Raw genomic sequence first — 18855 nt, 5'->3', positions numbered from 1 at the left:
TACACAACTCGGGAAAAAAGAAAACCTAACCTTTTATATATATATATATATACACATATATATATATATTTTTTTTCTATTAACACCAAGAAAGTATTTCAAAGTTTAAGAAAATATAATGAAAACTAAGGTAAAATGCAGACACATCCACACATGAAGGTGGGGAAACAAGGCTTTCAGACCAACCTCAACCTTATCCGAATGGAATCCTGCTGTCAAATCAGGCGACTGCAAGTCTCTGGGACTACCCACTCCTGCATAGCTTCCTTCAGAGTCTGAGGTTAAATATTCTGGAAGAGACTCTACAGAATTGGTCTTGTCAGACTTTAACAATCCTAAAATGTAAAATAAAATAAACTTTAGCCATAGACATATTACACATATATGCATTACATCAGTGAGCCAAAGGCAAAGCAAGAAACTTATTGATCTAAATGGTAAGAAAACTTAAATTAAACCAGCATGTACTATTTAAGCAAAGGTGAGAAAGACACTGGTTAAGTAAAAGACTAGCATGAAAAAGACTGTAGCACATTGTTTATTCTACCTAAGTACCTAAGAGCTAATCAATCACTCTCAAGGACACAGAGCTCCATAGGATGTGCTTTGAGGAGATGGATAACCACCTTCCTCAGGAAGGGTTAAGAAGGGAGAAGAGATACTGACTTCTCAGCAACTCAGGCCCTGCTGTCCCTTTCAGCAGTCTCACTGCACACAAGTCACTGTACACCACAGACAGGCAATGGCTCTACTGGGAAAGAGGTAGCAGCTCTGGGTCTCTGTGTCCACAGACAGTCCAGGAGCACAGGCTCCTACTGACCCTAGCCACAGCCTGTCAGAGGGTTCACCATCTCTTTGTTTTCTGTAAAAAATCTGTCATTTGAGACCTTTAGTTGGCTTGGCCCCAGAGATGAACTACATGCCTGCCTCTGAAATCCCTAGTATTTAAATTCATCACCAACTAATACAATGTAAACTCTGCTCGATTTCAAGCAATAATTGACATATTTTGAATTAATTAGAACCTATATGAAGTGTCAAAAGAAACTTGAAGATGTAGACACTGTGTGATCTGTAAAAGCTATACAACTAATTAAAAATGGAAAACGTATGCTGTCTCTTACACACTCAGAAGTACTGTTCCTTTAAGGGAATCGCCAGGCAAGTGATATCCTCTTCAGCTGTCCAGTAATAAAAGCAGCTTGGCAATGACATCAAACTTTCCTTACCGTCATAGGTATTTTAGGCAAACTTTCATTTCAGGTTATTACACTTAGATCAAATACATGACTGGCACAGCAAACAGTTGTTCTGGTCAAAACCGAGCACCTTAGCAGTGGACCACGTGTCTAACTTAGGAACGACATCCATGTTAGGTCTTTACACAACTCTTTCTAATGAAATTTGCCTTGCACTCACTTTTCCCTTTGGTCCCAATTAAGCTTCACCCTTTCATCATTATCTGCGTGGACCACAGAAATCATGCAACATCAGAACTTACATGGAACCAGATTCAAGACAGCAAATCCTATTCCTTTTGTCATTATCTCAGATATTTTTAAGTTTTCCAGGTTTATTTCATGAGGTTTAAATGAAAGGTTTAAAGTAAGGAGAGTAATTTCTTTACAAATCTCCAGCTTTGAAATGTCAAGATTTTGTGTGTGCGTGCGTGTGTGTGTGTGTGTGTGTGTGTGTTTGCATTCACGTGTGAGCATGACTAAACATATCATAGCAGAGGAGTTATGATAGCCTTGTGGGAGTCAGACCTCGCCTTGCATCTTGTTTCAAACAGGATTTCTTTGCTGTTTTCCTGCTCTGTATACCAGGCCAGGCTAGCTGGCCTGTGTGACGGAATGTCTGTCTCCCATCTCTCATAGGTGCAGTGGGATTACTTCTGTATCACTATCCATCTAGCATTTGGGTTAATAATGTCATTAGGTAACTGAATAATGCCCAGTTTAACAACTGTCTGTCCACGTAGCCATTCTTTTATCATCCTACCTATGATTTGTGTTTAAGCTAGAAATAAAATATTCAACAGAGAACAAAAAATCACAGAATTTTATACTCAGAAAGACCCTAAGATGTGTCATTCTCATTTCCAGATCTACTTTTAACTCTTGGTATGTCGAGCTAGGCAAATAATCTCTCTTTCAAAGTATCTTTTGTGTTACTTAAACCAATTATTCTTGACATTATTTCCTTCGCTTGTAGCAAATATATTAAGTACCTCATTTGTAAACATTAAAGAAAAAATTCTTTCTTTGCCTTGTATAAAAGCCATCTTTTCCTAAGGGAAACAAGTCAATACACAGTGCAGATTGCCTGTGAATGCTGTGACAGAAAATACACATTATGTCTGACTGCCATATGCAGACACACCTACCACCTCAAATGCCATACTGTAGTCTCATTATTTTTTGGTCATACTTCACAATTTTATCTAAAGAATCCATTAAAACTTTGCATAGCTTAAATATAAGTAAGACAAATCTAGAATATGGGACATGTAAAACAGCTAGCCTAATGTTTGAGAAGACAGTACAAAACAAAAAGCACGGAGGACACTAAGACACAAAGGCAGGGCTCATCCTGATAGAGCACTAGACCCCTTGGCAGCTAAAACAAAGCTCTAAAACACTGCTGAGGAGTCATGGAAATCCAGAAGGTAACGGTAGGTAAAGCTAAGGAATTATGTTAGCCATCTGATACTGGTATTGAATTTAGAGAAGAGTACTCTTAAGAAAGTCATATTATATTTAGGAGAAACAGCATATCTGCAAATTATTCTAAGAGGATCAGCTAAAAACAGCGTCTGTTAGTACAAAATGTGTGGAATGTTTAAAGGGCCAATGGACAAAGGCAACTGCGCTTCTAAGAGGATGCAGTTTGCAAAGAGCTGCAGTGCAGAGAACTCTGGTCTGGCATGGATGTGGCCCAGGGTCAGTCCTCAGAACAGCAACGAGGAAAGCGTAGGAGGGAGAGAAGGAAGACTATGTGGCAATGAGTTAACAGTGACTCTAAGTATAGTATAAAAGTGTTCATAACTTGTGTGTGTGTTTGCATGCATCTTTTACATTTTCAGTAACTAATTAAAGATTTTCAAAGTAAAGCTGGCACATGGAGCAGCAAGCATGATGACCTGAACTTGATCCCTGGAACCCACATGGTGGTGAAAGAAAGAACTCCCTCCTTAAACTTTCCGCTGACCTTCACACACAGAGGAGAAATATGCTAAAACACACTAACCCGCAGACGGTGGACTCTGAATAACATCTGAAAGGTTGTAGCCTCCTGCACTGTCTGAGCGTTTCCGTGGCTTCTTTTTAGCCCTTGTTTTCGCCTTCTTGAACATAGTTTCCCTAGAAAAAATAAACATAGAATCAGCACACTAAAGAGTTTGGTCAAGCAGAAACCAGGACATGCAGGTACCAGTTATACAGCCACGTAGACTGGGCAAATCACTAACCTTACTAGATGATACATCAGTGTCATCTACTCCTTGCTTTAGCCCCAGCATTGCTGTGAAAGTTAAAGAACCTGGTGTTGGCCACAAAAGCCATGAAAGAGCAGCACTGAGAGTTCTATGCTACCATGCCACCAAGAGTTGCTACTAGAGCTACACAAGCAGGTTGAGACGCACACACTTCTAAAGGCACTTCCCCAAGAACAACAAGCACACTAGGACTTGATCGGAGATGTGGGCCTAGTCATGTATGTGCAGCATGCTCAAGTACTCCAAGGGCCAGGGGACCCTCAAGTTCATCAGGACCAGAATGAGGACACATATATGGACCGAGAGGAAGTGACAAGAGCCGAAAAACATCCTTGCTATGAGAAGGAAACCGCTGCATAGAAAGACTGCCTCTTCCCTCTCTATTCATAATAGTCTTTATAAAACAAAACCATACAAAACTGTACATAGTTACATGAACTATAATCTGCAAGTAGAAACATTTTTGAGAGAGAAAGGGAGACCTATGTTTCTTTGTAAAATGTGAGGGGATCGGGGATCCTGCTCCATCACCTTCCACCTTATTCCCAGGAGACGAGATCTCTCTCTGAATCTGGACCACTCTGCTTGCTTTTATTATGTCACCTATAGCCTGGCTAGCCAGCACCTCCCAGAGATCCTCTGGTGGCTCACCTCCCAGTGCTGCTGGACTTAAGGCATGTGGCCAGACCTGGCTTTTATTAATGAGCTGAGATCCCAACTCAGCTCTCATGCTTGTGCAGCAGTGTTCTTTCCCATGGAACCATCTCCCTAGCCCTTACGGTACTTTTTTAGAGCATTTGAGTGGATTTTTAATTGCTTGAGTTAAGTACTATAAATAATAAAAGGGGAAAGTAGGTATCTATAAGTGCAACAACTATCTTTAACTCTATAATTAATTGGTGTGAGCCTAAAATACTAAGTAAGAATTTATTCTATTCAGAGCTTGTCAAAATTGCTAGACAATGGTGGGGCGGGGGGGGGGGGGAAGGGAGCAAGATGGTGGCCTGGAGAGGACACTGTGTCTGACGAGCAGGACAACAGTGACTAAACAGCAACCAACAGACCAAACTGTAGGCCCATAAACACCAATGATTTTTGTCTCCCAGGTGAGAGGAAACTCCATGTTGTGGGAAGCAATCGGGTCCGTTCTTAGGTCACCCAGGTGAACCCCGAAGAGTTCCTGGGTCCTGGCAGGCACTTGGTCGCCAGCCCAGAGCCCAGAGCCCAGAGACTGTATGTTGTGGGCCCCATAACACCAGAGACTGGGTTTTCCAGTTGAGTGAAAACCCCACAGTGAAGGAAGAAATCAGACTGACCAAACTCAGGTCACCCAGACATGTGGAAAAAGGTCCAGGGCTTCAGCAGGCACTCAGCTACTAGGCCAGAGTCACAATCCTGCGAGCCCCATTCATGGTTCCAGACAGAACAATGGACCTCAAAACACCAGAGACTGGGTTTCCCTGTTGGAAGGAAACCCCACAGTGAAGGATACATCAGGACCAATCTCAGGGCATCCAGCCGAACCATCCCCACCACCCCCTACGAAAAAAAGTTCCCAGGGAAAGTTCCCAGATTCTTGCAGGTGCCAGTCACCAGCACAGAGCCATTCCCCTGCAACTGGATGCCGTACTCACTATCCAAGACTGAACTGTGGTCGCCAAACCACAACAGATGGGTCTCCCTGTCAAGAGGAAACCCATGATGAGAGAAGCATCAGGTCCAACCTCAGGACACCCACCTAATCCCTGAAAAAGTTCTTGGGCTCTTGCAGGGTCCAGGCTCTAGCCTCCTGCCACTCGCCTGAGTGCTGTGCTCACCTGCCACTGACTGGTTACTAGGGCACAGAGCCTCAGCTTCAGACCTAAAGAAGCCCAGGACACAAGGGATCAGCCCCCGGACACTGTTCCAAGGCACAACCTATCTCCCTAGCTAAACTGACCAAACCATGGGGCTCCGTGGTTCTTCAAGAGGGCTGCACCCAGCAAACACAGTGTAAGAACAGCAGCAGCAGCCCACTAAATTCAGAGCAAGAACCCCAGTGGCACGGCAGCTGTCTCCAGGACTTCTACTGGTGAGGGGACAGACCCCTGACTACCAACAAGCACAGTTACCACAAAGGTCCTTACGCCTGAGGTAATCTGTGGCAACTCCCTGAGAAGCAAAGCCAAAGAAATATGACATTGCCAGAACCCAGTTATCCAGGGGCAAGCAGCCCTAGACACCCTAACATAAGTGAAATTCAAGAAGATGACCTTACAGCTATGCTTATGAAAAGGAGAACGGAAGAAACAAATAAAATGCATAAAGAAATAGGGAAAGTGCAAGTAGATGAAAGACCTCAACATAAAACCAGACACACTAAATCGGCTAGAAGAAAAAGTGGGGAAAAGCCTAGAACTCATTGGCACAGGAGACAACTTCCTGGACAGAACACCAACAGCACAGGCTCTAAGAGCAACAATCAATAAATGGGACCTCATGAAACTGAAAAGCTTCTGTAAAGCAAAGGACACTGTCATCAGAACAAAACAACAGCCTACATACTGGGAAAGGATTTTCACCAATCCTATATCTGACAGAAGGCTAATATGACAACACATGCTGGAGAGGATATAGAGAAAGGGGAACCCTCCTCCATTGTTGGTGGGAATGTAAACTTGTACAACCACTCTGGAAATCAATCTAGTGCTTTCTCAGAAAATTAGAAATAGTGCTTCGTCAAGATCCAGCTATACCACTCCTAGGCATATATCTAAAATATGCTCAAATATACAAGGACATTTGTTCAACCATGTTCATAGCAGATTTATTCATAATAGCCAGAATCTGGAAACAACTCAGATGTCCCTCAACTGAAGATTGGATACAGAAATTGTGGTACATTTACACAATGGAATATTACCTAACAATTAAAAACAAGGAAATCATGATATTTGCAGGCAAATGGTGGGGTCTAGAAAAGATCATCCTGAGTGAGGTATTCCAGAAGCAGAAAGACACACAGGGTATATACTCACTCATTAGTGGATTTTAGCCATATAATATAGGATAAATTTACTAAAATCTATACACCTGAAGAAGCTAAGCAAGGAGGACCCTGGGTAAGATGCTCAATCCTCATTCAGAAAAGGATACGGTATAGACATCGGAAGAGGGAGAAAACAGGGAACAGGACAGAAGCCTACCATAGAGGGCCTCTGAAAGACTCTACCGAGCAGGGTATCAAAGTAGATGCTGAGATTCATAGCCCACCTTTGGGCAGAGTGCAGGGAATCTTATGAAAGAAGGGCGGTGGGGGGAGTGGAGATAGAAAGACCTGGAGGAGACAGGAGCTCCACAAGGAGAATAAGAGAACTAAAAAGTCTAGGCACAGGGGTCTTTTCTGAGACTGATGCTCCAACCAAGGACCATGCATGGAGATAACCTAGAACCCCTGCACAGATGCAGCCCATGGCAGCTCAGTTGTCAAGTGGGTTCCCTACTAAGGGGAACAGGGACTGTCTCTGACATGAACTCAGTGGCTGGCTCTTTGATCGTCTCCCCCTGAGGGGCGTGGGAATGGGTACACAGAGGAAGACAATGCAGCCAGTCCTGATGAGACCTAATAGGCTAGGGTCAGATGGAAGAGGGAAGGACCTCCCCAATCAGTGGACTGGGAGAGAGGCATAGGAGAAGAGGCATTAAGGGCAAGATTGGGAGAGGACGAGGGAGCTACAGCTGGGATGGAAAGTGAATAAATCATAATAAATAAAAAATGCTAGACAAAATGCTTTGTTGAAGGACTCCCAAATGTCAGTCTTTGTGGATTGACATTTCTAGTCCAATCTTCCAAGTAAAAACCAGTAGGCAAACCAAGATGGAGGAGAGACAGTCATTTGGTTGAACAGGGTTAAGAAAGGGACGATATACACTTGTCCTAATCTTCATGAGCCTGGCTGCCATAATTGCCAGGCATTTCCAGAACTATTTTAATTCTGTGTTGTCATCACTACAAAGTGCCAACTTTGCAGCTTCCAACACCAGCCTCATCCCCTGACTACCGCAGGCACCCGTCCTGTTCTTCCTGCTGTAGTGTAGCAGCTCACCTTTTTAAATGTCTTCACCATCACTTCAGAATGTTTGGAGGAGACCACTAAGACAAATGCACTTAACTGAATTGTATGTCCAGCTGAAGACTATGACATTTTTATACTTACATGTTAAACTTTTTACATTGAAAATATTATTTATATATAATTACTGTATACTGAAAGTAAAACTGCACATTTATACTTCCCATATCAGAACGTCTCAATTATCAATCCTGATGTTAATATAAAAGTGTCTGGTGTCCAATGGGGTAAGAAGAGACGAGGGAAGGAAAAGAAGAGAACAGGGCTTACGAGTAATTTGGTTCCATACTTATTTCTTCTTTGAAAAAAACATCTCCATCCTCAACTTGCATATAGCTAATATCTGGTCCATCTTGATATGGTGTAATGACTCTTCTCTCCATTGCTGGAATCTACAGAGTGAAAGATAGCACTTTAAAAAAAAAAATTTGTAGAAATGTTCAAATCGATAAACTAACCCACTTATCATGTCAGGTGTCAACATTAACTAGAAAAAGTCCAAGAACTAATGATTCTCAAAATATAACAGAGGGAAGAAAATTTTAAATAGACTCATTAAAAAGCATATTATAAAAAACTGTTGGGGGTGAGGGCTGAAAAGCAGCTCTGCTTTCTTACTATGTGCAGACTGATCCATCTCTAAGGAGCCATGAGTCCATGCCCTATTCTGTCCTGACATTTGTAACAAAACTGAATTTTTATTATACAGAAATTATAAGAGATATATTGATTTCACTATATCTTCAATTTTAATTTTCACACTTACGGGACTTGAAAGAAATTGTATGTTCTAATTTCTAAAAGATAATGTGTTTGCATCATTATAACATTATTCTGTTGTCATGTCTGGTCTACTACCCTCTTTCACATGGTTATATCATAGCTTACAAAATCTGTACTGAGAAAACAAAAATCTTACCATTTTTCGGTAAAATATGGAAAGATCCTTCAAAACATCTTCACTTAAAACATCAAGAGACCTGAAAAACAAGAAATAAAATTCTAGCTTAAGACTCAAATGATGTAGTAGCTATCAAGATTTTTAAGCATGCTTATTTCAAATTTTCAAATAAGCAACAAAGTTCTTTTTCAAGTTCACATATACAAACTATGAAAATACCTTTTGGAAATAGGTTCCTATGCTGTATGGAACCCAACCAACCTTGCATGCTATGGATTTCAGGTAACCAGCAAACATGTTACACAAATCTCTTGACAAAACTGAAACATATTCATTTCTCAACCTTCATGTCCCACAAACTGCACTGTGTAGGAGTACGATAATAATGGAACACTGGCTTAAGCCTCAGAGTATCCAGGTTTCCGCTAGCATTATCACTACTCTCAATTAGCTCCATGACGGTGAGTAGCTCACTCTGCTCCTGGGTCTTAGCATCTTCATGTATTAAATAATGTTTGGATTACAGCAACCATATTCAAGGTAAATTTCAAGTCTCACAGGTTCCAACAGGTACTTTAGGCATCAATAAAAATTTAAGACAAAGTTTACATCCATTTTTATATATGTGTAAATATTTATATATAGTTGTTTTATACATACAATGCATGTGTGTATACATTCACCTACAAACTGCTAGTTTTTGAATTTATTTTTATTAATTACAGCTTATTCACTTTGTATCCCACCCCATAGGTCCCTCCCTTTTCCCCTCCCAATCTCACCCTCCCTCCCCAAGTCCACTGATAGGGGAGGTCTTCCTCTCCTTCCCTCTGATCCTAGTCTATCAGGTCTCATCAGGAGTGGCTGCATTGTCTTCCTCTGTGGCCTGGTAAGGCTGCTCCCCCCTCAAGGGGAAGTGATCAAAGAGCAGGCCACTGAGTTCATGTCAGAGACAGTCCCTGTCCCAATTACTATGGAATCTACTTGGACACTGAACTGTCATAGGCTACATCTATGCAGGGGCCTCCAGCCAAATTGCTATTTTTTTAAAGCTATTTCTACAATTAGCAGAAAGCAGCTTTCATATTCAAATCTGTACCGTATCAGCTTTTGACACCTGTAGCATAATTAATTTGAATAGCTTGTAATACTAAGTAAATTTTGAGACAGCCCCCTCTTTCTTAATATTTCCATATGAGTTTTTCACTTTCACATACCTGATTAAGAACAGTTAACTTTACAAAGTTATGTTTGTCTACTCACATCAAACTGTCTTAATAAAAAAATTTAAATCACTGTTAGAAACACTAGAAGTTTCCATGGCCCCTCTAATTCTATAAGTGCTGACTCTTGAGCATTTGTTAAATTCTTTCATCCAGGTAAACGCATTATTCGCTTTAAAGTCCAAGTGCATCTTTTATTTACATATAAATATCTGCTCGTGCAAGTCATACCGCAAAGGGACCAACCAACCTTGCTTCAAGTAAGGCTGCCATATTCAGTCCTGTGAACTGTAAACAAGACAGCTTCAACTGCTCAGCATTGTACATTGCTGCAAACTCCAGCAACATAGCAGCATTCTTAAGGGTAACTACAGAGAAAAGAGATTTGCAAAATTAAATGAAAGCGAATTACTTAATAAGTGAAATACTTGCATTTCTAAAGTTACAGGATTTCAACACTTAAAACAAGAAAACTTTTCTTAACAAAGAAATGATGCTGGGACAAATATAGAAATGAGTTTCATGATAGTGTGCTAAAGTAATTTTAACTGATTGGTTTTTTTTGGGGGGGGAATAAGCTTTAACACCAAAATTTTAGAGAAAACAAAATAGAGAAGGGGATTAGTGTTAGCTGAAAGGAAATATGTAAGATCTATTGTTCTTCCTCCCAAAAGCCTGGGATATTTCTCACTTTCACCTTTCCTTTTCAGTCATCTAGTAGAGTAGCTAGCCCTTCTATAACCCTGAAAAGTAAGTTGGGCATGGTGGTGTATACTCTGTGATCCCTGCACTCAGGAGGCTGAGGCAGGACTTCAGTGCATTCACCAGTGTGGATTACACAGCTCTCGGGACCACCAACAACAATTAAAACAGGCATTAAGTCTAGGAGAAACTGATAATTCTAAATGTTTACTAATTTGTATATTCAAAAATAAATCTAAATCCATGTCAGTGCATAAGACTATACAAGAGCCCAGGATTAGTAACACCTAATAATGTTCAAGTAATGTTTTGCTAGAAATGCTCCAAAAATATTCTACCTGCTCATAACTACAGCTACCTAATGCTCTCGCCTCCTTACCTACACAGTGTTCCAGCCAAAAGAAGAAAATAGCTGCTTCCTAACATCTGTCTTCTCCCATTTCTTTTCTCTTTCTCCCCTAAACTCTGTGAAAAGTTGCAACCGCAGTCAGGAACAGTTTCTACCTCCCTCTGAGTAAGCTAAAACTACAATTGATGATGAGATAATCTCACAGATCACACAAAAGCTTTCCTTGAAATGTTCAGCTAGGAATGAGGTATGCTATGCCTACACAAGCCTCCCTGGAACCCTTCTGGTAGGATGTATCCACCAGTGAAAGCAACTGTGCGGTGAAGAAAGAATGCCTGAGAGGTCAGCAGAGACCACTGCGGCAGTGGAAATAACTAAGCAAGGGCAAGTCCTTTGCCCTAAGGTCTTTTCTTGCTTATAGAAAGAAAGTAAGGGCTGTTGTGCAGTTGCTAACCAAGAAGAGGACGGCCTACGGCACTCAAGCCTTCACTACTGCGATGCCCGGAGACTGGAAACACCTTCGTTGTTTATGGTTTCACGGCACGTTAACTAAAATACTTTCTAAATCGAAGGTCTGTACATTTTCTATAATTTCTAAAGAAAGACTGTCTATAAATGACAGCATATAATAATCTAAATGTCCCTCCCCCTGAGTGGGGAGCAGCTTTACCAGGCCACAGAGGAAGACAATGCAGCCAGTCCTGATGAGACCTGATTGACTAGGGTCAGATGGAAGGGGAGGAGGACCTCCCCTATCAGTGCACTGGGGGAGGGGCATAGGAGAAGAAGAGGGAGAGTGGGATTGGGAGGGAACAAAGGAGGGCGCTACAGCTGGAATACAAAGTGAATAAAGTGTAATTAATAAAAAAAATAAATTCAAAAAAATACTGTCTTGCCCTTTTTATGTTTTTTGTTTGTTTGTTTTTGATGCAGTCTCACTATGTTGCTCTGGAAATTCTATGTGAACCAGGAGCTCTGGCCTGGAACTCACTTTGTAGACCAGGCTAGACTCCAACCCACAAAGGTCCACCTGCCTCTGCCTTCCAAGTGTTGGGACTGAAGATGTGCCGTCACCATGCCTACCCATGTCTTGCCTTTTTTTTAAAGGCAGACACACAAAACAATGGTGCTTACTAAAATGGAATAATAAAGTTAATACAGAAAAGTCAATATACTACAGTAACATTACATCAATCTGAAAATACAGTAATACTCTGCTTTTAAATTACTCACGTTTTTCAGTCAATGCTACTTCACAAATCTCCTTTAACCTAGTTATGAGAAGCTGATCAGCCACTACAAGAACACTACAAATAAAATCCACATTTTGAGACTCTAACAAAAGAAAAAGAAAAAGAAAATTACTGTTATTCTGTAACCATTATAACTAGTAAAACAAAACAAGTTAAGACATCATGGTAAAGAGGCTTATGATTCTTTTCTATACAACTACAACAAATTGTGAACACATCAAAGTATCTGCGCTTTTTTGGTGGATAACTAGAAAAAAAAAACCCACCACCAAATGCCTTGATATTTAAACTTCTCTTATTATTACTATGATTAAAACAAAACTAAAAACCAAAAACAACTAAAGAAATTCAGGAGAAGGGTATATTCCAGCTCACAGCTCAACAATCAGAGCAGGGAAGTCAGAGCAGCAGGAGTGAGAAGCACAGCCACAGTGAGACGGGAGCAATGGATGCTCCTCAGCCCCCTTTTCTACTCATACAAGCTAGGTCCCAGTCAGGAATGGTTCCATCCACAATGGACAGTTCTTGTACCTCAGTTAATGTCCTTCCTATCTCCAGTAACATGATTAGGATAATCCCCAAAAGGTATAATGTGTCCAGAGGCCCATTCCTCTCCCAGTGAATTCTAGGGTCTGTCAAGGGAGCAATTAACACTAATCACACTGGTCCATACATTCTCACAGTGGGACCATAAAATGATCAGCTTGAAGTGATTATTGCAAGGTTACTAGAATGTCTGACTTATTTTAATTTCCTGTTTCATTAAGAAATATTCCTAAAATTAATGACTAGTCAAGTCCCCATGCTCCAGTGGAGGGCCACACAGCCATGTACCTATGGGAAACATTAACTATACTTAGTATTCCATCAAAAGAGAGAGGGAGAGAGAAGGAAGGAAGGAAGGAAGGAAGGAAGGAAGGAAGGAAGAAAGAAAACCATAAAAACAAGTTGGAACAAGTCGGAAGCTACATGGGAGGAGTTGTAGGTGAGAAGTAAAGCTGGATATGATATTTCATTACACACATGCACAAAATTCTCAAGAATAAAAAATTTTAATTAAAAAACAAAAAAGCAGAATGCCATACATGTAACTACACACCAAACAACAGTAAGAATGTTTTTCTAAAATGTATACAACAATAACAGATCTGTGATGTTGGGCTCACAAGATTATATAAAAATATAATAACAGTAGCACAAATGAACAAGTAGAAAGGGGCCTATAAAAATACATCTTAATAATCTTGACATTAACTTAGAACTAATTAAATAGGGTTGTCTTAAGAGAGTAAAATCCTCCCCCAAAAAACAATAAGAAAAATTACTTTTTTAAAGCATAGCAAAGCTGGCAAAGTGGCTCAGGCTGTAAAGGTGCTTGCCACCAGGCATGATGACCTGAGTTCAATCCCCAGGACCCACAAGGTGGAAGAAAAGCACCAGCTGCAGTAATTTATCCTGGCCCTCCAGCATCAGGGTATCCAACACCCTCTTCTGGCCTCTATGAGTACCTGCATGCAAGTGTGTGTGTGTGCGCGCTCACACAAAAACACATACACACAAGAAATTTTTAAAAATTCCATTTAAAAATAGTGGCAAAAAGAATTCTGACAATAATTGTTCTGACAAAGGAGGTGATTGCAAGCTTGTATACAAAAGTAATTAAAACTACGGAAGGGAAGCACATCCATGCCCTAATCTCATTGTTATTGTTAAAATGGCAAATTTCTCACATTAATCTACAGGTGAAAGTATTGTATAATCTGAAAATGGTGACAAGAGAACAATTTTAACTTTTAGCAAATAACAGATATGTACTTTAGAAATGTATAATTCACTGGATGTGAATATCTCAATTTTAAAAAAGAAATATGTGTATTTCCTTTAAAATATTTATTTTAAATATATATACTAAATATATTTTAAAGTCTCGGTTACACAGTCAAGCACACAAATCTCCAGAGTCTTGCTCTTGGTCAAACACCACATCCTTAACAAAGACCGCCCAGATTTCCTCCTGCACACTGGTTATGAAACATTCCTACTTGCAGGGAATTGCCCTGCTTTATCACACTTGTCTTCTTACATAGTTGATTCTCAACTAGACTGAAATTTTTTGCAGAAAGATAGGGCCTCCTCACTTTACAAAATCTTCAATTAATCTGTGCCTAAAAACTGACGTCATAGCAAGCCCCATGGAACACTCAGAACTGCAGGAAATCAAATGCTGCAATTATAACATGAGTTCTGCTTGAAAATGAGTACTTCCTTCAGGAACTTCCATTGAAGACAACTGTATCACTGCTGATACATTATTGGAAGAAGGAAATTCCAAAGAGAATTTGTCAAAAACTACACACCTTTTATTCACTGAATTGAATAACAGAGGTAGATAGAGAGATGAAACTTCTAAAACTAATTTCAAACATGACACACAATTCTAAAAAAAAATAATTCAGGGCAACAAAAATGTAATTTTTCTGCTTGATTACAACCTGTAATAATCTCTGTTAGTTATTTTAAATTAAGCCTCTAAAGATAGTTCATTTTAAGAGGAACTATTGTGTAGATTATACCATTCTCCTATCATAACTGAACCACTAAATTTCCTTTTGTTAGTACCTTTTATCACCACAGCTTCGTCAGTATAGAGGTAGTCCAAAATAACTTTCAGAATCTCAGACTGTATTGGCATTTCCAGAGCTGCACAACTGGAGGCCTATGAGTACATAGGACAAAATAAGTTGGTCAATCTAAAACAACAAAATACTATCATATTCTAAATTGAGTTACTACTATGAAAACTTTGGATAGGAAATCATACCAAAGACATTTGAAAGAACTTATCAAACATGAGTCTGAAAAGAGACATTTAATTTAAAAGATAACATTAAAAAGAAACACAGAAATTTTCAGGAAAAGAAAGATCATCCTGAGTGAGTTATCCTAGAAGCAGAAAGATGCACACGGTATATACTCACTCATATAGACATATAATATAGGATAAACCTACTAAAATCTGTACACCTAAAGACACTAATCAAGAGGAAGGACTCTTGCTAAAATGCTCAATTTCTATCCAGAAAGGCAAAGAGGATGGACATCAGAAGAAGGAAAAAAGAGGGAACAAGTCAGGAGCCTGACACAGAGGACCTCTGAAAGGCTCTGCCCTGCAGACTATCAATGCAGATGCTGAGACTTATGGGCAACCTTTGGGCAGAGTGCAGGAATCTTATGAAAGAAGTGGGAAACAGTAAGATCTAGAGAGGACAGGAACTCCACAAGGAGAGCAACAGAACCAAAAATTTTGAGCACAGGGGTCTTTCCTGAAACTGATACTCCAACCAAGGACTATGCAGGGAGATAACCTAAGACCCCTGCACAGATGTAGCCCATGGCAGTTCAGTTTCCGAGTGGGTTCCATTAGGAACAGAGACTGCCTCTGACATGAACTGATTGGCCTGCTCTTTAATTACCTCCCCCTGAGGGGGAAGCAGCATTACCAGGCCACAGAAGAAGACAATACAGCCACTCCTGATGAGACCTAATTGCCTAGGATCAGAAAGAAGGAAAAGAAGACCTCCCCTATCAGTGAACTTGGGAGGGGCATGCATGCAGAGGGTGGAGGAAGGGAGGGATTGGGACAGGAGGAGGGAGGGAACCATATGGGGGATACAAAGTGAATAAAGTGTAATTAATAAAAAAAATTTTTTAAAAAGACACACAGGACAGTCCTAATGTATGTCTCAAAATCTTGGATGATTGTGAATTTTAAGCAGCTTTATAACAACTATTTTAACTTCCAAACTTGAGCACACATAATTTAACACAAATGAAATGAAGAGCTAATCCAAAATACTAAGTTCCAATTCTGAATGTCTTAATGTACAACCCCCGTTATATGTGAAGATGGCAGCACACTTTCTATTTATACCTCACCTCAATCCATGAGCTGCTCAACATGCTGTGGAAATACTCTGGAAGAAAAACAGGGCGGTGAGACCGGGCAAGCAGAACACAAAGAAAGCACTCAGCGGTTAACAAGGCGCCACCTACCAAGTCTTGCACAGAGCACACACTTATGACAGGGGAATTCCTTTCCATCCACAGACTTCATGGTAACATCACAGAGAAATGAACTGGAAAAAAGTTTAATCAAATAAAGGTCAATTTCTTGCATACTGGCAGAGGGGGAAAAAGAGCCCCGGGGTTGGCTTAACTTCAGTCTTGGTCAAATGCTGGCAAAAATAAACTATAGAGATGAATGTACCTCATCTCGCAGTATCTCAGGAAAGACAAGAGTAAAATCATTCTCATTTTTTTTGAAAAGGGAACTAATATTAAATTTTAAAGCCTTCCACTTGATTTTCTTTTTATTGCAAGCAAGGTATTAGTGACCGTCAGTGGCATATTCACAGCTATTTAACTCTCTTATTTGAACAACCTACTACATGCTAAGTAATTCATAGAAAATTTCAGTTTCTCTTTCTCCAAGACTGTTCACCCATGAAGTTTCTAACACTGTATGTAGTATATTTATTCTTGAAAAGACATACTCAGCAAGACAAACATAATCATGATGAACATACACAAACGGTCTGATGGGGGAGGAGGTCTGCAGAAAATCCTACTTCTAAGAGTCAAAATGAAAAGGCAACAACTGAATAAAACAAAAAGAACAACCTCCGTTGATGAGTTGAGCAGTTAATGCTTTGTTCTCAGCAGCTCCCCACCCCCGAAGCAGAAGAGGTAAACAGGGTGTCCTTTCTCATGTGGGCCGCAAGCAGCTCTACTTCCATCTTGTGAATCCAGAGCCTAAATATGCAAGGTCCTCATTCACTAACTTACCATTTTTTCTGACTTAGCTTCAGTTTATTACCAGTTTTCTTCGCAATAACATTAATTTTTTCATTTTCAAATCTGACTCCATCTAACCTATCAAGGAAAAATACAAATTAACAAAAGGTGGATATAGTCCTCTCCTGAGACCAACACACAACAAAAATCTAAGACAGGCTTAAAAACAGCTACATCATCTCCGGAAAAATATCAAGAAACCTCATTCTAAGCTATAATAAGTCACAGCTTCAATTACAATTTAAAATATACTTAGAGCCATTATTGACAACCCACAAATTAAAGCTGTAATGCAGTCTTTCTGTATTTTCCAACAGGACGCACCACACACATCCTCCTTGCCCCAACCCTGGCACAAGCAGCTTTACGCAAAAGCGTTGTAAGAGAAAGAGAGCATCAATGCTGACTCATAATGTGACAAGTGCCAGGAGCACTTTGGATAACTCTATGGCAAGCCTTTATCGACAACAAAGGACTTTACATACTGAGAAACTGAGGTCCATAGAAAACTGCCCTGACCAGGGTGAGCCGAGCAACAGAGCATACACTGGACAGGTCTTTCTAACACCAAGACCTTTCCAGCACATGATGGGACTTGCCAGTGCTATTATAAACTCACCACACAGCACTGAAACCCACCAGCGGCCTTTCTGTTCTTTCACTTTAAAATGAGGTTGTCCCTTAGTGGTAAATACCAGAGAGCAGCGAGAGAAAGGTAAGCATCCATGTACCTCTCCCCAAGACAAGAGTAAAAGGAAAGACAGAGGGGGAAGTCAAAAGAAACAAAAAGGCAGCAAATGCTTCAAAGGAGAGCTGAATGAGGCAAGCCCACGAGCACAGAATGAGGAGCTGTACCTGCTACTCAAATTGCTGAGGCCAAATTTCTTTGCAACACTTTGCAGCATCCTTACAGGGTCATCTTCCCCAACACCTTTTCCCTTTTTGGAAGATTTGTGTTTGCTTTTCTGCCTTTCACTAACTGTGTGAGCTTGGTTGCTTCTGTAAACCTCAAATGCTGACTTCCGTTTATCGTCCTCATGGCAATTTATTGTATGCAGGTGAGAATCTGGGGAGCCCTTACAGTCTTCTGACTTTTTGTTCACGATCATTCTTGGTTTGAAGCCATGAGTTAGGAAGTCACAAGTATCTGTATACATGAACTGTAAGAGGTATTCGAACAAGTCAGGATGAACCTTCTCCACCACAAAAAGATGGCACCCTGCACCATCTTCATCTTTGCGGTAAACATCCGTTGGTTCTGAAGAAGTGCCATCTGAAAGAAACAATTTCTGGAAGAAGTCAGAACGCACTGCCAAGACATATTTATGTGCAGCAAAGAGTCTGTTGCCAACTTGAAAGGTCACGTCGTGGATGCTGTCCATTTCATCTGTTTCCCTCAGGAGCTTGCCAAATTCTTCAAAAAAGGATGATGAAGACACAACTGGAATTTCATAAAGGCTAGAAATGAAGCAAAGATAATTACTACAATGAAGAAAACAAGAAAATGGATCCCAAGCTGATTCCCTAGAAAAGAAATGGCTTACTTAAATTAGACTTAGAAACACTCAGTTCTGGCATTTTCTACAATACAATAATATCACCCCCCCAAAATGTAAACTAGTCTAACAAACTCTAATGCTTTCTACTCATTTTTACACATATTAAGCAACATAACTGAAAACAATAAAAATAAGAAACGCTCCCAAGTTTTTCCTTTCTTATATAACTTATTTTACAAGTGAAGAAAAGAACAAGAGCTAAGCAAATAAAACTAAGGTCACAGATGAAGGAATAGTTACCCACACAAGTGAAATTATATGTAAAATCAGTCTACGACCCTGAGTATTGTAGGCCTGTAGTCACACCCTGTCCATTCTCCCTACCATGAAGGTGACTAATGCTCTTGCTGTGCCTCGGGCTGGGGGTTTCCGAGCTTATGACACTTTTCAGTGCAAACTGGCAATC

The 18855-nt window shown here is 40.3% G+C and overlaps 1 protein-coding gene across 4 annotated transcripts in view; it reads right to left on the bottom strand.

The window, feature by feature from the left end:
* The window catches only part of Ibtk (inhibitor of Bruton tyrosine kinase), a 72895-nt gene that overhangs the window by 21353 nt on the left and 32687 nt on the right, over positions 1-18855 (bottom strand). For 3 of the 4 annotated variants that reach the window (XM_060384672.1, XM_060384673.1, XM_060384675.1), the window contains exons 12-22: positions 17746-18348; positions 16882-16968; positions 16090-16172; positions 15973-16010; positions 14656-14752; positions 12017-12118; positions 9983-10100; positions 8528-8588; positions 7879-8000; positions 3250-3362; positions 187-335 (exon numbers count right to left, since the gene is read on the bottom strand). In XM_060384672.1, coding sequence (XP_060240655.1) covers positions 187-335; positions 3250-3362; positions 7879-8000; positions 8528-8588; positions 9983-10100; positions 12017-12118; positions 14656-14752; positions 15973-16010; positions 16090-16172; positions 16882-16968; positions 17746-18348 — 1573 coding nt within the window. The remainder of the gene's footprint in view (positions 1-186; positions 336-3249; positions 3363-7878; positions 8001-8527; positions 8589-9982; positions 10101-12016; positions 12119-14655; positions 14753-15972; positions 16011-16089; positions 16173-16881; positions 16969-17745; positions 18349-18855) is intronic. The other variant, XM_060384674.1, reaches the window with a different exon arrangement.

The sequence above is a fragment of the Meriones unguiculatus genome, chromosome 6 (genome assembly GCF_030254825.1).
Source record: "Meriones unguiculatus strain TT.TT164.6M chromosome 6, Bangor_MerUng_6.1, whole genome shotgun sequence".
Taxonomy (NCBI): Eukaryota; Metazoa; Chordata; class Mammalia; order Rodentia; family Muridae; genus Meriones; species Meriones unguiculatus.
The sequence above is the reverse complement of the archived record's forward strand: the minus strand, read 5'-3'. Positions and strand labels throughout refer to the sequence as shown.